The 21349-nt window shown below is 43.2% G+C and overlaps 1 protein-coding gene across 1 annotated transcript in view; it reads left to right on the forward strand.

Moving 5' to 3' along the window:
• Nucleotides 1-4569: 4569 nt before the first annotated feature.
• The window catches only part of LOC124605933 (15-hydroxyprostaglandin dehydrogenase [NAD(+)]-like), a 42589-nt gene continuing 25809 nt past the window's right edge, over nucleotides 4570-21349 (forward strand). The window contains exons 1-3 of the mRNA XM_047137891.1: nucleotides 4570-4662; nucleotides 11213-11336; nucleotides 16199-16305. Of these exons, the coding sequence (XP_046993847.1) occupies nucleotides 4570-4662; nucleotides 11213-11336; nucleotides 16199-16305 (324 nt within the window). The remainder of the gene's footprint in view (nucleotides 4663-11212; nucleotides 11337-16198; nucleotides 16306-21349) is intronic.

Consider the following 21349-nt stretch of genomic DNA (forward strand, 5'->3'; position numbering starts at 1 on the left):
TAACTGGAAATGAAATGCGACAGATTACCTTCCATAGGGAAAACATCAAATAGCATAAGTAACTTCTTGAAGGCAAAGGGTTTCTCTGTGTTTTTCTATGTCCCTCAGACAATAGGTAGTTTCTTGTTCAATGCAAAAGACAAACAACCAGCTATCACAAAAAGGGGGTTTCATAAAATCACATGCCGTTGAGTGTCAGTCTTGCTACATTGGACAGACGGGGAGGTCAATCAGTACCAGGCTTAAAGAACACCACAGAACCTGGAGACTGAAAAGGCCTGGCTCAGCCTTTGCAGAACGTCGCCTGAACAATAACCACGGATATACAATAGATGTAAAAGTCTTATACACAGAGGAAAAGGGGGTCAAACTCAACCAATTACAAATTTTAGAAATTAAAAGACAGATGTATGTATCCCCAGACCTATTATGAAACGACCAAACCTAATTCAATTATTCACCTCTTTGAGATGACATCACAATCTCAGGATAGAAGCAAAACTTTGGGCCCCAGTAGTTAAAAGTTCTTGGCTGATGCATAACTTTAGGCTTGCCAGCATAGGGCAGACACCGACAACATCCATAGGAGAATGAAGAATGTGTATCTACATCTACATATTCATCTGCATGATTACTCGGCAATTCAAAATTAAGTGCTTGGCAGACGGTGCAGCGAATCACTTTCAAGCTATTTCTTTACCGTTCCACTCTGGAACAGGACGCGGGAAAAACGAACATTTAAATCTTTCCGTGCGAGCTGTGATTTCTCTTATTTTATTATGATGATAATTCCTTCGTGTGTAGGTGGGCACCAGCAAAATATTTCCACACTCTGAGGGGAAAGTTGGTGATCGAAACTTCGTGAAAACGAAAACCGCCATTGTTTTAACGATTGCCACCTTAACTCCGCATCATATCCGTGGCACTCTCTTCCCTGTTTCGCGATATACAAAACAAGCGACCCTTGTTTGAATTTTTTCGATGTCCTTCGTCGATCCTATCTGATGCGGTTCCAGCACCGCACAGTAATACTCCAGAAGGTGACGGACGAGAGTAGAGTAAGCGGTCTCTTTAGTAGCCATGTTATATTTTCTAATAATGTCTTTGGTTTGTTTTACCCACAAAATTATCTATGTGATCGTTTCAAATGAAGTTTTTCTCATTTGTAATCCCTAAGCATGTAGCTGAATTTATAGGCTTTAGATTTGTGTCCTTTTCGTGTAACCGAAACTTAGCGGATTTCTTTTAGTACTCATGTGGTTAACTTCACATTTTACATCATTTAGAGTCAAGTGTCACTTTTTGCACCATACACATATTTTAACTAAATTGTTTCACAATTTATTTTGATCACCTGATGACTTTATAGTACGGCAAAGGACAGCAAACAATCTAAGAGCGCTACTCAGACTGTCTCCTAAATCATTTATGTAGTTCAGGAACAGTAGACTGTCTCCTAAATCGCTTATGTAGATCAGGAATAGCACAGGGCCTATAACACTTTCTTGAGGAACTGCTGCTGCTGCTGCTCCTCCCGAACAGGCCATGATGGCCCAAAAGTACCGACCGGCCGCCGTGTCATCCTCAGGCCACAGCCGTCACTGGATGCGGAGATGGAGGGGCATGTGGTAAGCACACCGCTCACCCGGCCGTATGTCAATTTACGAGACCGGAGCCGCTACTCCTCAATCAAGTAGCTCCTCGGTTTGCCTCACAAGGGCTGAGTGCACCCCGCTTGCCAACAGCGCTCGGCAGACGGGGTGGTCACCCATCCAGCGGCTAGCCCAGCCCGACAGCGCTTAACTTCTTGGCGAACGCCAGCTATTAATTCTGTTCTACTCGATGAATTTCGCTCAGTTACTAGGACTGTGACCTTGTGACCTTCTTCATAGGAAATCACTAATCCAGTGGCGCTATTGGGACGATACTCCGTAGGCATGCAATTTTGTAGGATTCGTTTGTGAGGAACGGCGTGAAAAGGAAATCTAAAAATATGGAATCAATTTGATATCTCACTGGTATGGAGCAGCATGTCTGTCGGAAAGCACTACTGAGGAATGGTGTGCAAAGGAAAGATGCTGCTCCATGATGACGCACGTACCTATATCGCAAATGTAACGCAGAAGTTACGCCAATTCCAGTGGGAGGCACTCGAACAGCCACCCTACTGTACTGATCTTTCCCCATGCGATTATCACGCCTTCGCTTCCTTTAACAAAAAAGGACGAGGATCTCCCGAAGGCAGTTACGGAGTACTTCACGCAGCAGGACATCTTCAACCTGGTGCGCCGGGTACATGATTGCCTCAATACTCACGACAACTTTGCCTGACTGGCGCACCGATTTTGGAATGTACGGCCTTTGAAACTTTTTGATCGCATCTTATAGAAAGTGTTACACGGTCGTTTCCTGTGCAATCCCCTTTGTTCACCGATTGCATTTTCCTCATGTCCTACCAACAAACGGAAGTCGGCTACCTACTTTTGCTACCACTGACACGACACGGTCGTTACATTTCATATCCTTACAAATTATTAGACCCCAGGTAAGTGTGCATTGAGGTAATGCATACAGGGTGGTCCATTGGTAGTGACGGGGCCAAATATCTCACGAAATAAGCATCAAATGAAAAAACTACAAAGAACGAAACTCGTTTAGCTTGAAGGGGAAACCAGATGGTGCTATGGTTGGCCCGCTAGATGGCGCTGCCATAGGTCAAACGGATATCAGCTGCGTTTTTTTCTAAATAGGAACCCCCATTTTTATTACATATTCGTGTAGTACGCAAAGAAATATGAATGTTTTAGTTGGACCACTTTTTTCGCTTTGTGATAGGTGGCGCTGTAATAGTCACAAACGTATAAGTACGTGGTATCACGTAACATGCCGCCAGCGCGGACGGTATTTGCTTCGTGATACATTATTACCCGTGTTAAACTGGACAGTTTACCAATTGCACAAAAGGTCGATATCGTGTTGATGTATGGCTATTGTGATCAAAATGGCCAACGGGCGTGTGCTATGTATGCTGCTCGCTATCCTGGACGACATCGTCCAAGTGTCCGGACCGTTCGCCGGATAGTTTCGTTATTTAAGGAAACAGTAAGTGTTCAACCACATGTAAAACGTTAACCACGACCTGCAACAAATGATGATGCCCAAGTAGGTGTTTTAGCTGCTGTCGCGGCTAATCCGCACATCAGTAGCAGACAAATTGCGCGAGAATCGGGAATCTCAAAAACGTCGGTGTTGAGAATGCTACATCAACATCGATTGCACCCGTACCATATTTCTATGCACCAGAAATTGCATGGCGACGACTTTGAACGCCGTGTACAGTTTGCCACTGGGCACAAGAGAAATTACGGGACGATGACACATTTTTTGCACGCGTTCTATTTAGCGTCGAAGCGTCATTCACCAACAGGGACAACGTAAACCGGCATAATATGCACTCCTAGGCAACTGAAAATCCACGATGGCTGCGACAAGTGGAACATCAGCGACCTTGGCGGGTTAATGTATGGTGCGGCATTATGGGAGGAAGGATAATTGGCCCCCATTTTATCGATGGCAATCTAAATGGTGCAATTTATGCTGATTTCCTACGTAATGTTCTACCGATGTTACTACAAGATGTTTCACTGCATGACAGAATGGCGATGTACTTCCAACATGATGGATGTCCGGCACATAGCTCGCGTGCGGTTGAAACGGTATTGAATAGCATATTTCATGAGAGGTGGATTGGTTGTCGAAGCACCATACCATGGCCCGCACGTTCACCGGATCTGCCGCCCCCGGATTTCATTCTGTGTGGAAAGTTGAAGCATATTTGCTATCGTGATCCACCGACAACGCCTGGCAACGTGGGTCAACGCATTGTCAATGCATGTGCGAACTTTACGGAAGGCGAACTACTCGCTGTTGAGAGGAATGTCGTTACACGTATTGCCAAATGCATTGAGGTTGACGGACATCATTTTGAGCATTTATTGCATTAATGTGGTATTTAGAGGTAATCACGCTGTAACAGCATGCGTTCTCACAAATGATAAATTCACACAGGGACATGTATCACATTGGAACAACCGAAATAAAACGTTCAAACGTACCTACGTTCTGTATTTTAGTTTAAAAAGCTACCTGTTACCAATTATTCGTCTAAAATTGTGAGTCATGTGTTTGTGACTATTACAGCGCCATCTATCACAAAGCGAAAAAAGTGGTCGAACTAAAACATTCATATTTCTTTACGTACTACACGAATATGTAATAAAAAATGGGGGTTCCTATTTAACAAAACGCAGTTGATATCGGTTTGACCTATGGCAGCGCCATCTAGCGGGCCAACCATAGCGCCATCTGGTTTCCCCCTTCAAGCTAGACAAGTTTCGTTCTTTGTAGTTTTTTCGTTTGGCGCTTATTTCGTGAGATATTTGGCCCGGTCAGGATCAATGGCCCTCCCTGTATATATTTATGCAACTATGTTTTCCAGAGCTGTCAGAGAATCGTTTGCACCCTTCTCGTCCTGCCGCGCGTCACACAGCAGTTCTCTCGTGTTGCAGGATGGACCCCTCTGGCAAGGTGGCGCTTATCACGGGAGCGGCCGGCGGCCTGGGCAGAGCCTTCAGCAGGGCGCTGCTGTCCGCGGGTGCCAAGGTCAGTGTGTGTGTGGGTGGGTGTGTGGGCGTGAGTCACGTGGCCACAGGTCACGTGTTCGCGGCGTCTGGATCAAGGCCGGGGAAAGCGCGCAGCGTCCGCACCGCGCTGATAAGCCACGCTGAAGAGCGCGTCGCGGGATGTGCAGTGTTGCGCAAGCCACCGATTTGTCCGCAACAAGGTCGATCTTTTTCACACATCTGCCATTGTGCACCAGACGTCAGAAGACTAGTACCTCGTCTGCCTATTACTGGTTTGTGTAGTCGATGTTGCTAAGTCGCTCTTGTGGGGTGACATTCGACTCGTAGGTAGTCGTGCGACTCCTGGCATAAAGTACCTACGAGGGTAATCTCAAAAGTAATGTCTCCTTTTTTTTATAAGTAGATAGACCTGTTTATTTCTACAATGACGTACATCACTTTACAGCTTGAACATTTACCTACTATTCGACATAATCACCATTTCTGTCGATGCATTTTTGTAGATACTGTGGCAGTTTTTGTATGCCCATGTCATACCAGCTCGGCGCCATGCTGTTCTGAAAGTTATGAGCCTCTTCTTTCACCTCGTCGTCGGAGCTGAATCGCTAACAGGTACTGTGAGACTCTGAAAAACCTCAAACGGGCAGTTCAGAACCGGAGAAGAGGAATGTTGAGCAAGGGCGTACACATTCTTCATGACAACGCTAGCCCACACATCCCTCGGCAAACCGTTGCTCTCCTGCAACTGTTTCAGTGGAACACAATCACCCACCCTCCATATAGTCCTGACTTGGCGCTCAGTGACTATCACCTGTTCCCTGGGTTAAAAGAACATTTGGCCGGAAAGCGATTCAGCTCCGACGACGAGGTGAAAGAAGAGGTTCATAACTTTCTGAACAGCATGACGCCGAGCTGGTATGACATGGGCATACAAAAACTGCCACAGCGTCTACTAAAATGCATCGACAGAAATGGTGATTATGTAGAAAAATAGCTAAAAGTTCAAGCTGTAAACTGATGCAAACCATTGTAGAAATAAGCAGGTCTATGTAATTATAAAAAGTTAGGAGACCTTACTTTAGGGATTACCCTCGTACAACTCAATTTTCGTCTGTGAAAATGGAATCGATAAGCAACCTGAGCTATCAGTAATAGGAATCTAACCTGCATAATAGTGTGTACGCGTTATTTCACTGCCATTTAAGTCGTCAACAGATCGTTACACGAAAAGCTTAAAACTAACGTTTGGGTAAGCTATCTGACTGCGTATTCAAATGGTTCAAATGGCTCTAAGCACGACTACGTATTCAAATGGTTCAAATGACTAAGCAGTATGGGACTTAACATCTGAGGTCATCAATCCCCTAGACTTTGAACTACTTAAACCTATCTAACCTAAGGACATCACACATCCATGCCCGAAGCAGGATTGCACCCTGCGACCGTAGCAGCCGCGTAGTTCCGGACTGAAGCGCCTAGAACCGCTCGGTCTTCGCGGCCGGCGACTGCGTATTTGAATATGAAAAACTACAGGAACAAATGAACCTGTAAGAATGAATACCTAATCTATCTGACTTTGTATTTGAATAAGAATTCACAAGTGATACGTAATCTGGCTTGTGGAACGGCATTTACTGGATTAGAATACATGACATTTTGTGGTGTGTCGGTGTCTCTGGTTTGCCCTAAGTTTACACTCACCTCTTTAGGTGAGTGCCTTATTCCAATTGGTTTACAGCAATTCGTAGAGGCATGCAGCAGCAGCAGCTAAAGCTTATGGTTACGAAGAATGAATTTAATAAAAAGAAGTTTGCTTGGGACCTGTTAACTACTAAATAACTTGTAAGATGAGATTTCATAAATTAAGTCTAATTTAAAACCTCAGAAATCAAGACGTGTCACGCTGCCCTCACGTCGTTTATGGCAGATCTTACCACACTCAAAGCCTGATTTCATTTATATGGCCAGGAGAGATTTAGATGTCTTAACTATGCTTGAAGATGGAACTCAAGGTAAAATTCGCAAGCATAGCGTAAAGCGCAATTACAGGGTTAGGCTCTTGATTGTTAGCCCGAGTTTGCGATAATCCCATGTTTTGCTTGTCAGTTATAAGCCTCCTTACCCATCGAAAAATAATTATAATTCTCCACATCTAATTCATAAATATACTGTGGTTATTAAATGTTAATGTAACTTCGAAAGTGAAATAATTTGTTAATCTGGCACTCAGCCATTATTGACACTTACAAGATCATTGTCAAGCATTTCGCCATTATTAATACTTCTCCAACTATTATTGCTCATGATGATTTCTACAGTTTTTAAATAGATGTATGAAATCCTTTCTTGCATGTTATTTAATAGTTAACAGGTCCCAAGCAAACTCCTTTTTATTAAATTCATCCTTAGTAGCAGGAAGCACCAGCCGCTGCTGCTGCATGCCGCTGTGAATTGCTGTAAACCACTTGGAAAAAGGCAGTCATCTAAAGGGGTGAGTGCGAAAACTTAGGGCAAACCAGAGACACTGACACACCACAACATGTCATGTACTCTAATCCAGTACATTCCGTTGCACAAGCCAGATTCTGTATCACTTGTAAATTCTTATTCAAATACACAGTCAGATAGCTTAGGTATTCACCGTTATAGGTTCATTTGTTCCTGTAGTTTTTCATATTCAAATACGCAGTCAGACAGCTTTTCGAAACATAAGTTTTACGTTTTTCATGTACCGATCTGTTGAGGGTTTAAATGATAGTGAAACTGATGCGAATACAACACGCACGTAGTGTTATGTAGGCTAGATTCCGATTACTGATAACCCAGTCCATTTTCACACACGAACATAGGTTTTATTTCTCGAAGGTACGTTACACTGGTGGTGGAAGAAACTTCCTGCACCACTTTTTGACCAGAAAGAGGAAGAAAGGTGTTATTGTTGTTGTGGTCTTCAGTCCTGAGACTGGTTTGATGCAGCTCTCCATGCTACTCTATCCTGTGCAAGATTCTTCATCTCCCAGTACCTACTGCAACCTACATCCTTCTGAATCTGCTTGGTGTATTCATCTCTTGGTCTCCCCCTATGATTTTTACCGTCCACGCTGCCCTCCAATACTAAATTGGTGATCCCTTGATGCCTCAGAACATGTCCTACCAACCGATCCCTTCTTCTGGTCAAGTTGTGCCACAAACTTCTCTTCTCCCCAATCCTATTCAATACTTCCTCATTAGTTATGTGATCTACCCATCTAATCTTCAGCATTCTTCTGTAGCACCACATTTCAAAAGCTTCTATTCTCTTCTTGTCCAAACTATTTACCGTCCATGTTTCACTTCCATATATGGCTACACTCCATACAAATACTTTCAGAAATAACTTCCTGACACTTAAATCTATACTCGATGTTAACAAATTTCTCTTCTTCAGAAACGCTTTCCTTGCCATTGCCAGTCTACATTTTATATCCTCTCTACTTCGTCCATCATCAGTTCTTTTGCTCCCCAAATAGCAAAACTCCTTTACTACTTTAAGTGTCTCATTTCCTAATCTAATACCCTCAGCATCACCCGACTTAACTCGACTACATTCCATTATCCTCGTTTTGCTTTTGTTGATGTTCATCTTATATCCTCCCTTCAAGACACCATCCATTCCGTTCAACTGCTCTTCCAAGTCCTTTGCTGTCTCTGACAGAATTACAATGTCATCGGCGAACCTCAAAGTTTTTATTTCTTCTCCATGGATTTTAATACCTACTCCAAATTTTTCTTTTGTTTCCTTTACTGCTTGCTCAATACACAGATTGAATAACATCGGGGAGAGGCTACAACCCTGTCTTACTCCCTTCCCAACCACTGCTTCCCTTTCATGTCCCTCAACTCTTGTAACTGCCATCTGGTTTCTGTACAAGTTGTAAATAGCCTTTCGCTCCCTGTATTTTACCCCTGCCACCTTTAGAATTTGAAAGAGAGTATTCCAGTCAACATTGTCAAAAGCTTTCTCTAAGTCTACAAATGCTAGAAACGTAGCTAGTGGCAGCGTGAAATTCCTGATCGCCGCTGTGGACACTAGCGTCCTACACTACTGGCCATTAAAATTGCTACACCAAGAAGTTTAGTGAAAAAAATACGAGCTTACGGAATATCGGACCAGGTTTGTGATTGGATTCAGGATTTCCTAGAAGAAAGAACACAACATGTCATTCTTAACGGTTCAAAATCTGCAGATGTAGAGGTAATTTCGGGAGTACCGCAGGGAAGCGTGATAGGACCTTTATTGTTTACAATATACATAAATGACTTAGTTGACAACATCGGTAGCTCCGTGAGGCTATTTGCAGATGACACGGTTGTCTACAAGAAAGTAGCAACATCAGAAGACTCGTACGTACTCCAGGAGGACCTGCAGAGGATTAATGCATGGTGCGACAGCTGGCAGCTTTCCCTAAACGTAGATAAATGTAATATAATGCGCATACATAGGGGCAGAAATCCATTCCAGTACGATTATGCCATAGGTGGTAAATCATTGGAAGCGGTAACGACCGTAAAATACTTAGGAGTTACTATCCGGAGCGATCTGAAGTGGAATGATCACATAAAACAAATAGTGGGAAAAGCAGGCGCCAGGTTGAGATTCATAGGAAGAATTCTAAGAAAATGTGACTCATCGACGAAAGAAGTAGCTTACAAAACGCATGTTCGTCCGATTCTTGAGTATTGCTCATCAGTATGGGACCCTTACCAGGTTGGATTAATAGAAGAGATAGACATGATCCAGCGAAAAGCAGCGCGATTCGTCATGGGGACATTTAGTCAGCGCGAGAGCGTTACGGAGATGCTGAACAAGCTCCAGTGGCGGACACTTCAAGAAAGGCGTTACGCAATACGGAGAGGTTTATTATCGAAATTACGAGAGAGCACATTCCGGGAAGAGATGGGCAACATATTACTACCGCCCACATATATCTCGCGTAATGATCACAACGAAAAGATCCGAGAAATTAGAGCAAATACGGAGACTTACAAGCAGTCGTTCTTCCCACGCACAATTCGTGAATGGAACAGGGAAGGGGGGATCAGATAGTGGTACAATAAGTACCCTCCGCCACACACCGTAAGGTGGCTCGCGGAGTATAGATGTAGATGTAGATGTAGATGTAAACGGGTATTCATTGAACAAATATACTAGAACTGCCATGTGATTACATTATCACACAATTAGGGTGCATAGATCCTGAGAAATCAGTACCCAGAACAACCACCTCTGGCCGCAATAACGGCCATGATACGACTGGGCGCTGAGTCAAACAGAGCTAGGATGGGGTGTACATGTTCAGCTGCCCATGCACCTTCAACACGATACCAGAGTTCATCTAGAGTAGTGACTGGCGTATTGTTCGGTCACTATTGACCAGACGTTTTGAATTGGTGAGAGATCTGGAGAATGTGCTGGCCAGTGCAGCAGTCGAACATTTTCTCTATCCAGAAAGGCCCGTACAGGACCTGCAACATGCGGTCGTGCATTATCCTGCTGAAATGTAGGGTTTCACAGGGATCAAATGAAGGGTAAAGCGACGCCTCGTAACACATCTGAAATGTAACGTCCACTGTTCAAAGTGCCGTCAATGCGAAGGTGACCGAGGCGTGTAACCAATGGCACTCCATACCATCACGCCGGGTGATACGCCAGTATGGCGATGACGAATACACGCTTCCAGACAGGAGCGCCTGCGATGGTGTACTCAACGACGAACCTGGGTGCACTAATGGCAAAACGTCATTTTTTTGGATGAATCCAGGTTCTGTTTACAGCATCATGATAGTCGCATCCGTGTTTGGCGATATCGCGGTGAACGCTCATTGGAAGCGCGTATTCGTCATCGCCATACTGCCGTATCACCCTGCGTGGTGGTATGGGGTGCCATTTGTTACACGTTTCGGTCTCCTCTTGTTAGTATTGACGGCACTTTGAACAGTGGACGTTACATTTCAGATGTGTTACGACCCGTGGCTCTACCCTTCATTCGATTCCTGCGAAACCCTACATTTGAGCAGGATAATGCACGACCGCATGTTGCAGGTCCTGTACGGGCCTTTCTGGATGTAGAAAATATTCGACTGCTCTCCTGGCCAGCACATTCTCCAGATCTCCCACCAATTGAAAACGTCTGGTCAATGTTGGCCGAGCAACTGGCTCGTCACAATACGCCAGTCACTTCTCTTGATGAACTGTGGTGTCGTGTTGATGGTGCATGGGCAGCTGTACCTGTACACGCCATCCTAGCTCTGTTTGACTCAACGCCCAGTCGTATCAAGGCCGTTATTACGGCCAGAGGTGGTTGTTCTGGGTACTGATTTCTCAGGATCTATGCACCCAAATTGCGTGAAAATGTAATCACTTGTCAGTTCTAGATAATATATTTGTGCAATGAATACGATTTTATCATCTGTATTTCTTCTTGGTGTAGCAATTTTAATGGCAAGTAGTGTATTTTGAAGCCACTTCGTGTGTTCACTTTGTTTACGCTGCTGGCAGCGAGAGGGCTGAGCGGCCGCCATGTTGGCAGGTGGCTCTGTCGGACGTGGACGCGGCCGTGGGCCAGAAGTTCGCGCAGGAGCTGGAGCAGCAGTTCGGCAGCGGGCGGGTCGTCTTCGTCAAGGCGGACGTCACCGACCCGGCACAGCTGGAGGGTGAGTCAAGTGGGGCCGTTGGCGACAACGCTGTTTGCATACTAGCAACTGATATTTGAAGATTTCAGGTGTTTCTTGATTTCACACCTGAGGATCTTTCTCTGCCGTACTAGCAAGTTTTCAACTCTACGCCTCACATGTCTTCGCCAACTGTCTGTTTTCCAGGCATTGACAAGGTCTTACCCTTTTGGGAAACGCTTATTTTATCATAATTGAAGAACTACTGAAAGCAATCGAAAGAAAGGATGTAACATCTAATGCTCTAGTCTTCATTAACGTTAATGGTATAGTGTACAAATATAAACTAAACCAGCTGTCTCACACGAAAAATGTATGGAGAAAAGAAGGAAGTAGGTTATGCGTTGCACAGAAATTCTGCATCACTCTAAGAATTGCAAAGTTAGTTAGTTAGTTAGTTAGTTGGTTACGTGTCCCATTGATCAATCGTATGGTACGGTAGCCGTTATGATGTGAAACATGTCAAGTGCACAAGAAATGCACATATGAAACAAAATTTTTAATATATATTTATATATTACAATACAGAGTTAAAGATTAATATTTATTTTATGTACCCCATTCTCTTAAATGGCACAAAATGCATATACTATATTTATAGATTTATTTATTCCTATTCAAGAATTCACCTATGGTATAGAAGAAGTTGTCAAGGAGGTATGATTTCGATATGTCTTGAAGCTATTACTGCTGTCTGTCAGACATTTTGTTTCATCTGGTAATTTATCAAAAAGTTTTATAGCAGCATATTTTACCCCTTTCTGTGCCAAAGATAGGTTAAGCAAAGGATAGTGTAGGTCTTTCTTTTTTCTGGTATTGTAATCATGAATGTCACTGTTGATTTTAAACTGGTCCATGTTGTTGAGAACAAATTTCATTAGTGAGTAGATGTATTGTGTGGCTGTTGTAAGAATTCCCAATCTTTTAAAAAGATGCCTACAAGATGTGCGACTACGAACCCCACACATTATTCTAACCACTTTCTTTTGAGCAGTGAATACTTTTTGTCTGAATGTTGTTACACCAAAATATTATTCTGTATGACATCAGAGAGTGAAAGTATGCAAAGTACGTTAGCTTACTAATTTCTATATCCTCAAAATTGACAATTATTCTGATCGCAAAAGTTGCTGAACCTAGTCGCTTTAGGAGATCCAAAATATGAATTTTGCAATTAAGATTCTCATCTGTATGTACACCTAAAAACTTAGTATGCTCTACCCTGTCTACTGACTTCTGTTGATGTGTTATATTTACTGAAGGAATTGTACTTTTTGCAGCAGAAAATTGAATGTACTCTGTTTTTTGAAAGTTTAGAGCAAGCCGATTTGCAGAAGACCTTATTTGTATCATTTTCAATATGACTTTCTTTTACTGGATTAATAATGATGCTTGTATCATCAGCAAACAGTGTCAGTTCAGCTTCCTGTTTCAGATAGGAAGGGAGGTCGTTCTCATATATCAAGAACAGGAGGTGACCCATGACTGAACTCTGTGGAACACCTAATGTAATTTCACCCCAGTTAGATGAAGCGACAAACTTATTTAAATTACTTGATTCATATAAGGAAACTTTTTGCTTCCTGTTCTGTAGGAAATGAAGAGATAGAAATTGTAAATAACTTACAGCACTTGAGTAGCGCTCTTTGGGCATTGGAACAGACAACAGAAAGAGACCAAACTCTACCGTGTAGTGTGTCAAGTACATTGGAATGAAATATTCTCACAGCCTTCTAAACGCGACATGTACCTTTGTGGCCTATGATTTAGAGGCAACAGCAGTCACTGGATCAGCTAAACACATCTTCAAGTAATAGAAAGGAAGGATCTTCTGTTCTTGTTCTGATATGACAAAAATATATAAAACAAAGTTTGGAAATATCTGATTACAACAAGGATATGCAATAATTTGTTTAAGATACATGAAGTAAAACGATTGTAATGGTGTATCATATGAAGGGAATGGATCTTCACAAAAGCCTGAGCACACGTTGATTTGAACATTTCTGGAAAAAGACCAATAGCTAGACGTCAAAAGCATATTTTTAACGACATCAAAACTAAAGATGGGAAATGGATCAAATGTGTAGCTGTAGGAGAGGCTTGTGCAAATCACAAGTTGCTTTCGGTGTAAAGTAACGAATATAATGATTTCAGCCATGTTTAAGATTACAAACAATTCATATTGAAGACACAATAATGAATCGTTTCACCATTGCTAACTACCAATATTTAGCGATTTGAAAGTCATGAAGTATCTATAAGAGTAGACTTCAAATCACTTGCAGATGCAGGCACGGAGACTGACAAGTAATTAGAAATTGACGTTCAAGGAGAGCCCCAAAGCACCATGGTCTGGAACCGCGCGACCGCTACGGTCGCAGGTTCGAATCCTGCCTCGGGCATGGATGTGTGTGATGTCCTTAGGTTAGTTAGGTTTAAGTAGTTCTAAGTTCTAGGAGACTAATGACCTCTGAAGTTAAGTCCCATAGTGCTCCGAGCCATTTGAACCACTTCATTTGAGCACCATGGTCCATCCAGAAGGGACAGCATTTTGTTGGACAACAAGGTAGGAAATGTTTACACAGTTGAGACGCTAGTGTAAGGCTCTTACAGAACATGCAGTTGAATTGAAGACGCAAGCTGGCAAATCAAAAGTAAGCAGCTGCCTAGAGAAAAATTTTGCAGAACGGCATTGATTATCTTTCAGACCCAACGCCAGTAAACGCAACTCAACTAGACCACTGAAATGCATGAAATGCAGCTGATTACCGCCACTTGCAGAGAGATTTTTTTTCTGTCGAGCAGCATGGACATCATGCACTGCAGACACCATCCACAGACCTATCACCACCTGCTAATACCACGAACTAAGGAACTGCTATCAAATTCTAGCTTTGTATGCTTTGTTAAAATTCATTGTGAACCTTCAGCTGTCCTTTATTTTGCACAGTGGGTTTCGCTACTAGTTTCAATAAAATGAGCATTATCAAGCATAAGCTGGCATGAACAGTTGGAAAGTTATATTATAATAAGAGTAATCTGCTCTTTTGCAATAATAGCTGTGTGCAATAGATTTAATAAAGAAGCAAAGTTCAGCACGACAGCTATTCATCCTCTAGCTACTGTGTGACTAGCTGTCATTGTAATAATAGCTCTGCACAACAGATTTCATAAAGAAGCGAAGTTCGCCACGACAGCAAGTCACACTCTAGCTAGTGTATGACTAGCTGTCTTTGTGAGCTTTGCGTCTTTATGAAATCTGTTGTACACAGCTATTATTGTAAAAAATTTTGTACTACTATGGTGGACACAAAAGAGCAAATTATTCTTATTATGGTGCAACTTTCCAGCACTTCATGCCCGCTTATGCTTGCTAATAGTTGCTTGACCAAAACTAGTAGCGAAAGTTCACCATTAATTTTAACAATTAATTGAGAGCGTTATATCCCATCCTGCAACATACATGATTCTCTATGTTTTATTTCTCTGAAAGTAATAACTTACACCCAAAGAATTAACCATGAGATAATTATTAACACAGTAGCCATATTAACAGTATCTTAAATCTTAGTGTGTGATGGAAAGGGAATATATCACAGCAAATGTTGTAAAGTGTAACAGCAGTCATTTGGCCCATTGTACAAATCAGAATATCTTATGAAAACAAACAGTTTTAATGTAATTACATTTCAGCAGTTGGCACACATAATATGCTAATTTGTTATTGATTGCAAACGCTGCAGTAAGGCACATTTTTTATAGTTAATAAATGTAAGTGATACAAAATTATTTTTAGAGTAGCACAACAAGACCACTACCAACTCATTAGCTTCTCAGTGTGTGCGTAACAGAAGCAACACTAGCTATTATAACTATCACAAGTGGTTCTGACAAATTATTTACTATGTAAATGGTGCACAGTATAGAGGTAGTGAGAATATTGCTTACTACAAAGTGAATACACTAATTTAGAAAGCTTACCTTCATTATTTTTTGTTTTATCTAGAACACTCATTTCTGTAAACATAGAGTTGGGCTCTCCCAATGTGTACTGCAATAGCAAGTAAACAAATGACGGAGACAGCTCACAGATCGCATTATTTCAAAACTACGTTTTGTCCGAGACAAATGAATGGTGACAAGATGTTTTGCTCCTAAGTCTAGATGGAACTGAAGACGCCAGACTGGCGAGCTCATATAAAAGCAGGAGCAAGGTAGTCTTTCAGGAGAAATGTATCTAAGCCAGGATCTAACGAAGAGAAAAATCAACGGAAAACTTATTAGGGGAATGAAAAGCAGTTGCCTAGGACAGCTGTGCGTTCAACAGTCCACAACCCGTGGTGTTGCGACAGGTCTGCTACCGTTCCCGATTTTCCGAGCGTGACCAGCTCTGTTCCATTATAGAAGTCACCAGAAAGAAACAAATATTCAGTACACAACTACTTACTTTCATTGGTTGAATTTTGCAAATTCTTGGTACATGCAGATCAGGTGAAGCACGCGCCAGGAATCACATCAGATGTAATTGGAGACACCCGATGTACTGTATACCTGGGCCATCTCTGTCATTTGTTGTATCTGTCCACAGCCGGGAGAGACGAATGATATTCTGTTTGACTACGGGGTATCCGCATATTTTTTACTTCGAATTACATCACGTCACTCCGCTGCTCCCGTTGCCAGGCTCACGCTTGACTTGACTCGTCTTTGGTATTCGGTGCGTGAAATTTTTGAAAACGGAGGCATAACAGCGGGTGCCATGTACATAGACGAGCCTGATAACGTGTGTGTCGCAAAAGGTGGTGCAATGTGTTCATACTCCTGTTTGTTTCATTTTTCAGAAGTGTTCAAAAAAGCGAAAAGCACCTTCAAGCGCCTGGACATCGTCATCAACAATGCTGGTATCATGCGGGACAGCATCTGGGAAAAGCAAATCGACATTAATATGGTAAGTCACATAGAGGTCGTACTAAGTACCAAGCAAATGAAAAAGTCTTCCAGACAGAATATTTAGAGTGTCAGTCGACTCTTTTGTATATTTTTGTTATAGGTTCTACTGGTTTATTTATTTCGTGTCATAAAAGTTCGATAGGTGTTCCAATCTAGCTAGACAGGTCCGGTATGGAACAATATAAAACATACAGCTAACAAACTAATTTAGACATACACTACTTGCCATTAAAATTGCTACACCAAGAAGAAATGCAGATGATAAACGGGTATTCATTGGAGAAATATATTATACTAGAACTGACATGTGATTACATTTTCACGCAATTTGGGTGCATACATCCTGAGAAATCAGTACCCAGTACAACCACCTCTGGCCGTAATAACGGCCTTGATACGCCAGGGCATTGAGTCAAACAGAACTTGGATGGCGTGTACAGGTACAGCTGCCCATGCACCATCAACACGATACCACAGTTTATCAAGAGTAGTGACTGGCGTATTGTGACGAGCCAGTTGCTCGGCCACCATTGACCAGACGTTTTCCATTGGTGAGAGATCTGGAGAATGTGCTGGCCAGGGCAGCAGTCGAACATTTTCTGTATCCAGAAAGGCCCGTACAGGACCTGCAACATCCGGTCGTGCATTATCCTGCTGAAATGTAGGGTTTCGCAGGGATTGAATGAAGGGTAGAGCCACGGGTCGTAACACATCTGAAATGTAACGTCCACTGTTCAAAGTCCCGTCGATGCGAACAAGAGGTGACCGAGACGTGTAACCAATGGCACCCCATACCACCACACACGGTGATACGCCAGTATGGTGATGACGAATACATGCTTCCAATGTGCGTTCACAACGATGTTGCCAAACACGGCTGCTACCATCATGATGCTGTAAACAAAAGCTGGATTCATAAGAAAAAATGACGTTTTGCCATTCGTGCACCCAGGTTCGTCGTTGATTACACCATCGCAAGCGCTCTTGTCTGTGATGCAACATCAAGGGTAACCGCAGCCATGGTCTCTGAACTGATAGTCCATGCTGCTGCAGACGTCTTCGAACTGTTCGTGCAGATGGTTGTTGTCTCGCAAACGTCCCCATCTGTTGACTCAGGGATCGAGACGTGGCTGCACGATCCGTTACAGCCATGCGGATAAGATGCCTGTCATCTCGACTGCTAGTGATACGAGGCCGTTGGGATCCAACACGGCGTTCCGTATTAACCTCCTGAACCCACCGATTCCATATTCTGCTAACAGTCATTGGATCTCGACCAACGCGAGCAGCAATGTCGCGATACGATAAACCGCAATCGCGATAGGCTACAATCCGACCTTTATCAAAGTGGTGAACGTGATGGTACGCGTTTCTCCTCCTTACACGACGCATCACAATAACGTTTCACCAGGCAAAGCCGGTCAACTGCTGTTTGTGTATGAGAAATAGGGTGGAAACTTTCCTCATGTCAGCACGTTGTAGATGTCGCCACCTGCGCCAATCTTGTGCGAATGCTCTGAAAAGCTAATCATTTGCATATCACAGCATCTTCTTCCTGTCGGTTAAATTTCGCGTCTGTAGCACGTCATCTTCGTGGTGTACCAATTTTAATGGCCAGTGGTGTATTTATAAAATGCAGAAAGCTACACGATTTGACCCCAGTATCGGACACACTGCGTGCATCTGCGTTTGCGCTATCACGTCCTATGTTGAAGAGTGCTGGATAAGCGCGCACTGTGCGCGATGGGCTACATTTCGACGCAGTCACACAGGTCACTGCCACTCTGAAAGGAATGCCCGCTTTATTAAATATCTTTTATTATGGTTGGATCTATGGTTGGGGACCGCCCAAGTGCACAGCCGGTCTTGTTTTCTCTCGAGACGCTCGCGGAGCTGTTTATCTCTTTCTGGAATTGACTTTCTGCCTTGCTTATTGTCTCTTGTAGAGCAAATGAATGGTTCAAATGGCTCTGAGCACTGTGGGACTTAACATCGGAGGTCATCAGTCTCCTAGAACTTAGAACTACTTAAACCTAACTAACCTAAGCACAGCACACAACACCCAGTCATCACGAGGCAGAGAAAATCCCTGACCCCGCCGGGAATCGAACCCGGGAAGAGCAAATGGCTTGAGTCGTGACACCACAATTGCAAATCATGTTCAGAAAAAACAGAACACCTTGAACGACTAGAGACAGGACGCTCACATTCACAGTACATCTACATTAATATGTTCTGCAGAAATGATCAGCATTTCAGTCACCTCGGCCCATCGTGTGTCCTGTTGCCTAGGAGGCGCAGGGTCTCCCATGGGTCCTGGTAACTTGTTCCGTGCGAGATTCTATCGACGCGCATAAGGCGCGAATTGGCCTCCTGTGGTATAGCCATCCATGCTGCATTCACCTGGTTCCAAAGTTCAACTGTGGTGGTTGCCATTGAGTCACAGCACTGCACCCGTCATTTCACCATATCCCACGTGACATTTTCGATTGACGACTGGTTATCTGGCGGACCAGGGCAAAAGGCCGTGGTCCGTGGAATTCTTCTATTCCTAACGTTTCGTCCAATACTACGTTGGACATCTTCAGAGGTAATGCTGGTCCTGCTGAGTCGGCAGGACTCAGCAGAACCAGCCATACCTCTGAAGATGTTGTAAGTAGGCTGTTTAGGTTTTTTTATTGGTAACGCCAGCTCTGTATAAAAATCACTGGCTGTGCTGTGTGCAGTCTGTGTTTAGTTTGCATTGTTGTCTGCCGTTGTAGTGTTGGGCAGCGGCAGCTGGATGTGAACAGCGCGTAGCGTTGCGCAGTTGGAGGTGAGCCGCCAGCAGTGGTGGATGTGGGGAGAGAGATGGCGGAGTTTTGTAATTTGTCATGAACTGCTATATATATTATGACTATTAAGGTAAATACATTGTTTGTTCTCTATCAAAATCTTTCATTTGCTAACTATGCCTATCAGTAGTTAGTGCCTTCCGTAGTTTGAATCTTTTATTTAGCTGGCAGTAGTGGTGCTCGCTGTATTGCAGTAGTTCGAGTAACCAAGATTTTTGTGAGGTAAGTGATTTGTGAAACGTATAGGTTAATGTTAGTCAGGGCCATTCTTTTGTAGGGATTTTTGAAAGTCAGATTGCGTTGCGCTAAAAATATTGTATGTCAGTTTAAGCACAGTCATGTATAAATTGTTCTAAGGGGACGTTTCAATGTCCATCGTAGTATTGGACGAAACGTTAGGAATAAAAGAATTCCATGGACCACGGCCATATAACCCGGAAGAATTATCAACAACAGTCTGGGATGTTGTTGTTGTTGTGGTCTTCAGTCCTGAGACTGGTTTGATGCAGCTCTCCATGCTACTCTATCCTGTGCAAGCTTCTTCATCTCCCAGTACCTACTGCAACCTACACCCTTCTGAATCTGCTTAGTGTATTGATCTCTTGGTCTCCCTCTACGATTTTTACCCTCCACGCTGCCCTCCAATGCTAAATTTGTGATCCCTTGATGCCTCAAAACATGTCCTACCAACCGATCCCTTCTTCTAGTCAAGTTGTGCCACAAACTTCTCTTCTCCCCAATCCTATTCAATACCTCCTCATTAGTTACGTGATCTACCCACCTTATCTTCAGCATTCTTCTGTAGCACCACATTTCGAAAGCTTCTATTCTCTTCTTGTCCAAACTAGTTATCGTCCATGTTTCACTTCCATACATGGCTACACTCCATACAAATACTTTCAGAAACGACTTCCTGACACTTAAAGCTATACTCGATGTTAACAAATTTCTCTTCTTCAGAAACGATTTCCTTGCCATTGCCAGTCTACATTTTATATCCTCTCTATTTCGACCATCATCAGTTATTTTACTCCCTAAATAGCAAAACTCCTTTACTACTTTAAGTGTCTCATTTCCTAATCTAATCCCCTCAGCATCACCCGATTTAATTTGACTACATTCCATTATCCTCGTTTTGCTTTTGTTGATGACAGTCTGGGATATTGTGCAGCAAGTGTATGGGTATGGATCACATAAATGACACAGGTCTCAATGCCCTTCACACGCACCAACTGTGATTTGTGGGTATACCCAATAGCACACCGCACCATAACGCCTTGAGTTCTCATTGTATGTCATGTGCGAATGCAGTCACTGTGATACCTCTCCCTCTATCTGCGGCGAACCAAAATGCGGCCATCTTTTCAAGCAAACAGATCCTGGATTCGTCCGAAAACATTATCGGATGCCATTTCTGCCCCCAGTGACGTCGTTCCATACACCATTGCCGTCTAGCATGTTCCTGCACATTCGTCAAATGTAGGCGGAGAACTGGACGACGCGCACGTCACCCATGACGTAATAAACAGCGGCGGATTGTCACCCCTCACAATGTACGATGTGTTACACAGTTCCACTGTTGCGCCAGAGCCGAGGAAGACGCAGATCTGTCCTGTAATTCCATTCGGATGTGGCCTCGATCTCCTCGGGGTGTTGTCTCGGTGGTGCGACCTGACCCATCTCCTCCTGTTCTACACACACTACCGAAACACTAAGTTTCACAAGAGCAGCAATTTCCCGGATGGATGCATCACGTTCTCTCATGCCAATAATGCGCCCTCTTCCAAACTCACTGGGTTGACGGTACGGTTCGCCCGTACATCTGCGAGGCATCCTGCTCGTCTGCTCAGGTCACACTGATCCATCATCTTCGGTTTATGGCGACACCGGTAGGTGGCGTTGCGCCGCGATATCGATAATCATTTCTGCAGAACATTCTAATGTACATGTTCTATCAATATGAACGTACCATCTCTAATTGTTCAAGATGTTCTGTGTCTTCTGAACATGAGTGTACTTGTTTTAAAATTAATGAAATGAATAATATCTATATTTCAATGCCAGTATACTGTATGAACGTAAAGTGTAATTATTGTTGTTGTTGTGGTCTTCACTGCAGAGACTGGTTTGATGCAGCTCTCCATGCTACTCTATCCTGTGCAAGCTTCTTCGTCCCCCAGTACTTACTGCAACCTACATCCTTCTGAA

Source organism: Schistocerca americana, chromosome 3 (genome assembly GCF_021461395.2).
Source record: "Schistocerca americana isolate TAMUIC-IGC-003095 chromosome 3, iqSchAmer2.1, whole genome shotgun sequence".
Classification (NCBI taxonomy): domain Eukaryota; kingdom Metazoa; phylum Arthropoda; class Insecta; order Orthoptera; family Acrididae; genus Schistocerca; species Schistocerca americana.